General features: G+C 41.5%; 1 protein-coding gene across 2 annotated transcripts in view; it reads right to left on the bottom strand.

Moving 5' to 3' along the window:
- The window catches only part of SFMBT1 (Scm like with four mbt domains 1), a 93,267-nt gene continuing 87,267 nt past the window's right edge, over positions 1–6,000 (bottom strand). For both annotated transcript variants that reach the window (XM_027640241.1, XM_027640242.1), the window contains one exon: positions 1–5,425. In XM_027640241.1, the coding sequence (XP_027496042.1) occupies positions 5,285–5,425 (141 nt within the window). In that variant the 3' untranslated portion in view covers positions 1–5,284. The remainder of the gene's footprint in view (positions 5,426–6,000) is intronic.

The following is a 6,000-nucleotide window of genomic DNA, read 5'->3' as shown; positions in this document are numbered from 1 at the left end:
TAACAGTTTAAGTATCTTTTTTAATTTTCTTACAACCACTTAAAACTGTCATATAACACAAACTTTTGTACACTATTTACAGACAAAACAAGCAAAATATCCATCCAAAATAGTTTTTAAAAAAATCCTCTGATTAAATTGTTACACCTGCTCAAACAATGGTGGGACTTAATAGGCATATTTTCTTGTGCATGTTTCTCTTCCATGTAGTATTTCAGTCTCACTGCATATATATATATTTTTTTTTAAAGTTAAAGAAAGATAAAACAACAAGCAGAAGGGACACAACACAATATGCATTTAAATCTTTGTTTAAGAACAAGCAGCTAATTAAAAAAGGCAAAATACAGGAAAAGTGCATCAGTTCCAATGAGTTAGTATAAGAAAGAGGCCCACAGGTGGGGAGCTGCTACCCTTTAGGGCAGAGTCTCCTAAAAGACCTCTGATTGTCTATAAGGATTATTTAAAATTCCTTTTAAACAGAAATAATAATTAAAAAAAAAAAATGAAAGAGGAGAGGAGAAACATGACACCTCCAGATTATTTTTTTTTTTTGCCATGAGGTTTCTTGGAAACTGGTGCTTAACAACTTTCAGAGTGGGCGAGGATTCCTCCGTGCCCGGAGCTCACTGTTCATTGCCGAGCTGTGCCTGGGTCAGGCCTGTTCCTCTCGGACTGTGCAAGGCCAGAGGGCTCCCACAGACACCGTGTTTGTGCTCAGTCAGTCAGACCTACTGCCTCTGAATTTGGTCAGTGCAACACCTGCTTGCTTCTGTGGCTTAAAGCTGAGCCAAACACTGCTGGCTTTGCACCTAACAGAGTAAAACTTTGTCTTCTCATCCAAAGTCCATTTACGCGTCTGGTGCATTTCAGATGCAACAGATGCGACCGTGGAGACCAAGTGTCATCAATCTTAATTCATTTTTGTTGTGTTTCCTACAGATTATTATTAATTTTTTTTAGAAAAACACGTAACAATAAAAGAGGCTTGTTGTCTCTGGTGTTCCCAAGTCCCATTCTAATCTCTCACCCAAAAGGCTGCCTTTGAAAACAAGGCTACACACATGTTGGGGAAGGGAGGCAGCACTCTGAACTAAGGGTTCAGCACACAATCCCTTTAAAGAGGAGCCTTCATCATACACCTGAAGTCTCCTGACCGAGCCTATGTCTTTGTGCTTAGTTACTTTTAAGTAATTTGAGCTCACAGTAGGCAGTAACCAGTCTGCCACTATGTGACAGGACTAGTTAAGGAGTAGCTTTGTACAGGATCATCGTATTTTTGGCTTTCTGGTAAGGCTACTTCATCTAGTAACAACAGATTTGGTCCAAAGGTATCCAGTCTCCAGTTTGAGCTTGATAGTTTTGAAGCCTATTCCGTTACATTCAAAAATCTCACGAGCCACTTGGCTTTTTGCAAACCATGTACCGAGTCTTTGTACTTTACACAGAAGAACGGAGTGCTCAGTCCAATTGGCTGTAAATATATTTACAATTCTGTGGACCTAGCAGCTAAATACTCCTTCCCTCCTTTAAAGCATCACTGGAATAAAGAATAAACACTAGCAAATCCCAAAGCAACAACAAAATACTGCTAAAAGTTGTGACAGAGAAAGTAATCTTAGAAACCACTCCCGAACTCTGTATGTACTGTTTCCATTAATCCCAGGAGAGACTGCAAACACTCCTGGAGTACTGTACAACACAGAAATTAATCTGCCTTTTATTTCATTCCTCAAAGAGGAACTTTCAGAAATGTTTTGAGTTAGGAAAAAAGTAGTCTTCATTCACCAAGATCAGTGCTGTACCTCTGCTCTTCTGGAAGGACTGCTTTCAGTTTAGGATGGACTGCAAGCTGCTCATGCTTTGGGGGATAATCCTACCACACGAACCTTCCATGACATTTCTGGAGGTTGAATACTTCTCTGTTACAGAATCCTTGTGCTGGTGCAGAAAGCACACCACAGTAACCAAAGAAAACCTTTCTGCCTTACAAGGCTAAGCTTAGCACAGCACAAGTGGCACCACCAGGTTTCTAAAGCTGTGGTGTGCAAACCCAAGACTGCACAATGCATATGAAAATATGACAGGTAAGAATACAAACCCTCAGTGGGTCAAGCCAAGGGTAAACTCCCTTTACCAGCCCCAGAAACAGCACACAAGGCCCAGTGGGGAGTTCATTTTCTTGTGCTGAAGATAATGGCAAGACACCACCGCCTTTCTCCTGGACTCCAGCGTTGTCGTATGTATGGTGAACGATGCGGTAGAGGATGGCACAAATTCCTGAAGCCTAAATTACTGCAATCCCAGCAATTCCTGCTGGTGAAACATTGCTGGCACCCAAAGCCAAGATTCAGCCACCAGCTAAGCAAAATCCAGTTTTGAAGAAACAGAGCGACTAAAGCCCCACGTGAGCTGATTTCAAGTCATGTTGGAATAAGTTGAACAAATAAGTGCAGTTGTGTCATCTGCCACGCATAGAGAAAGAGGAACTTGAAACAGAGTCAAGTAGAAACACCATCCATCAAGATAAAGCCCCAATTATCCCTTTTAAATCCAGCAATAAAACAGAGTGCATTTTTTTCCCCAGGAAACAGAGTGTACAGTACCCGTGTGCAGCATAAAAACATTTCACAAATAATGAAAACATCCCTTTTGAAAATCTCAACAAAAATAGATCCCATTGGGACCAGACTGTCAGTGCCTCCCAAAACAAGGCAGAAAAATCCAGCCTATAAAACATGCCAAAGGTGACCAGTAAGTATCTCACTAACATCTGAAACTGCTGACTGCTTTATTTACTGAGAAAAAGAAGTATGACATTTGTATTTAAAACCCTAGGCGCCATCTTAACAGGTCCACTAAATTACACTTTAAGCTCTATTCTCTCCTGACAGCTACTTAAAAAGATATGTATCTGTCCATGGGGAAAGGTGGAAGCAACATCTCTTGGCTATGCAGGAGGCATCAGGGCAAGAGAGCTCTGGAAATCATATTGCACTGATCCAAAAGCATCACCTTCCAGCCCAGAAGTTCTCTGCTGGTCAAATTTCTCAAGACAAGATGCTGACAGCAAAGCAACAGTGTTTCTTTTAAAATTTTTTCAGGCCTAATGGCTTATCACTGAGCTTGTCCTAAGGGAATGGAGTACAGGCAGATGACCTAAGCACAATATGAAGAGGCAAAACATCCATTTACTGGCCACATATCTGGTGTGAGGAGGAAGAAGAAACACTTTGATTTCAATTTAATTACCTTTTCAGACTCTGCTTACAATGTGGGAGAAAAATTGTCCAAGCTACACACTGCCCTCCCTCCCTCAGGAACATTCAGCTAATAAACTGTCTGGCATTTACATTTTGATTCTGGAACAGGAAAAAAATCTGATTATTTATTCCTGTAAATAGTTCTGCCTTGACTAGGCAGTTATTCTAAGGGGCAAAAGCAGTAAAGTCCAGTCACTGAGCTTTGCTTAGTCCAAACAGTTTTCCCTGGAGGCAGTTCCCCCTCAACACCAATGTGGCAGGTACAGATACAGGCTGTGCAAACTCAGCTCTCAGCTTACAGACACCTCCTTCCTGAATCCTACAGCTCACAGCATTGGAAGGGCCGATCCCACTGGGCCTAAGGGACACCCCGATCCCTCCGTCTGACCAGAGTGACCTGTGCTCATCACAAGCCACCTTTATATGCCAGGGGCTTCCTGCACAGATGGATTTGAACAGGAGATAAAGGGTCATGGCTGCACACATCCAGCTCCTGCCCGTGCCCCTCCAAGTGCTGTGAGGAAGGCAGAGTGACTGAGTGCAAGCCAGCTGAAACTTAACGCTCCTATGATGCAGATCTCGAGCCTGACACAAATTTCCCCACACCTTTAATGGAAAGTAATGTAAGCCCTGTTAAAGTGTAAAGCACAGGTCTGCAGCAAGTGGCTGATTGGGTTTTATTACCCTGGAAAATTAAAATCAGCAGTTCATCCTACGGTGAGCCTACTGATGGACCTAAGATGTTCCTCTGGTCCTTTTCCTTTTTTCTAATAAAAGCAGACAAGTTCCTTCCCAAACCACCAAATTTTCACCAAGTCTGATCCTGAGCATCTGTAGATAGTTAAAAATACAAAGTCAAGCTCACAAGAGTTTCCAGTATGCAAACACTGGCAGAGCTTTCTTGCAGTCCTCTATAGATCACAGTTTCCTTAGTGTATTCTCTAAAAAGATGTTCAGATAGCAAAGCAAAAGTCTGCTGACAGGCTCTACGTACACGGCCCAATTGTTTGCTAGAAGAAAAAGGAAATAACTTCACACAATTAAAAAAAAAAATAAAATAATCTGACAACCAAAATATAGAAAATGCAGAGGCACTTTCTCTTTCCTTCCTTATTTCCTACAGCCCGTCTGTAAGAGAAGTGCAAAAATAATTACGTTTTCTGACATCTGAAGAAAAAGGAAACATCCAGGTTACACCAACACAGGTTTCACTAAAGCTTTGGAACAGAAGCTCTGTATGCTGACATTGGTTTGTACTCTGGACATGCCCACAGAAGCCACACTGCTGTGCAGCTACAGAAGATTTGTCCAGAAAGAATAGTTCCCTCCCTTTTTAATTCATCACTTCTACTGTTCAGGCTACAGAGGTAGTAAAAACAAAACCGAAACCCAACAACAAGGAAACCAAAAAAATCCAAAACAAACAAAAGAACTTCAAAAGGAACCACACTCTTGCTATACTGCACATTCAGAACCCTGTGGCCACGTTGTTGTCCTAACAATGAACAAATTCATTAAAAAACTCAACATTAACACACGAATGTGCAAAGAGCACATTCCAAAGTCAGTGCTGTGGTAAAGCAAGTGTTCATCCACAGGGAGGGAAAGGGATTCTGTGAGACATCAGGGACAGAGAAAGGTTATTTCTGGCAGCCTACATGCTAACGTAAACAGGATCCGATTCGCCTTTTAAAGTTCCGTGCCAACAGAACTATTGAAATGTCATTTCCCACGAGAGGAGACTTTTCTGTAATCATTAAAAAATACATTAGAAAAAGGGAACCATAGAGCAAGAGACTATTGTGTTCCCGAGCTGGCAGCTGGTAGAGTAGCCCCTGTGTTTGCATTGGCATTTTGCTCCAGATGTTGTCTTCCTTTTGTCAAAACAGAAAAATCGAGGCTGACACACACTTTTAGGTCACCAGGGCCTCAGTTTAACTTCATTTGGCTTCGCTTGCTAGAGAGGAAGGAGCATGTTTTTGTAGTTGTGCTTCAAAGGTCCACTTCAACTTGGCTGCTCCTCAGTTAGCAAACTGCTGGTAGAAGGCAAGTTTGACCCTCTCAATGTGATGGCAGAGTTTAATAGCTGGTCCGAGCTTCAAGTCCATACACTCTTGAACAGTGGGCAGGGTCAGCAGCAGCAGGGCCTGGCCATCGATTTCCTGTCAGGAAACAAAATTCCATAGTGACTTCGTATTTTTATTCTCCTTGCTCCTTCAGCTTTGATTTGCTGCAATTTCAGATTCATGGCCATTTGTGAGTTAGATGTTTCTTTCATGCTACTCCAAGCAGCTTAAAAATCTCTCTCACAACAAATTAACTCCTTTCTTAAAACGTCAGCTCAAATGCGCTGGCTGAGGGACAGAGTCTCATGAGATGCTATTGCAAAAAAATCAACCTAACAAAAGAAACCAAGGAAATTTCATGCAGAAAGTCATTTTACCCAACCACTGCATCTTTCTATAAAAACAGGGGTTCTACAAGGTCAAGTAAATCCATCACTACAAACCATAGTCATCATTAGTTCTAGTACTACAGTTCTGATAGACAACGCTTCTTATGGCAAATTTTAAGCAAGATGCAAAGAAAATGTTAACTTGACTCTGTTTTGTACTCTGGTTGTCATACTAACACAAAAACATTCACTCCTGCAATACAACACTGTGGTACCTGCAGTTACTCTGTAAAATAGAAAATATTTATCACATGGAAAACAGGCAACGTAAGTGGCAAAACT

The sequence above is a fragment of the Corapipo altera genome, unplaced genomic scaffold (assembly GCF_003945725.1).
Source record: "Corapipo altera isolate COAL_440 unplaced genomic scaffold, ASM394572v1 55, whole genome shotgun sequence".
NCBI classification, from domain to species: Eukaryota; Metazoa; Chordata; class Aves; order Passeriformes; family Pipridae; genus Corapipo; species Corapipo altera.
Note: the sequence above shows the minus strand (reverse complement) of the source record. Positions and strands in the feature narration are given on the sequence as shown.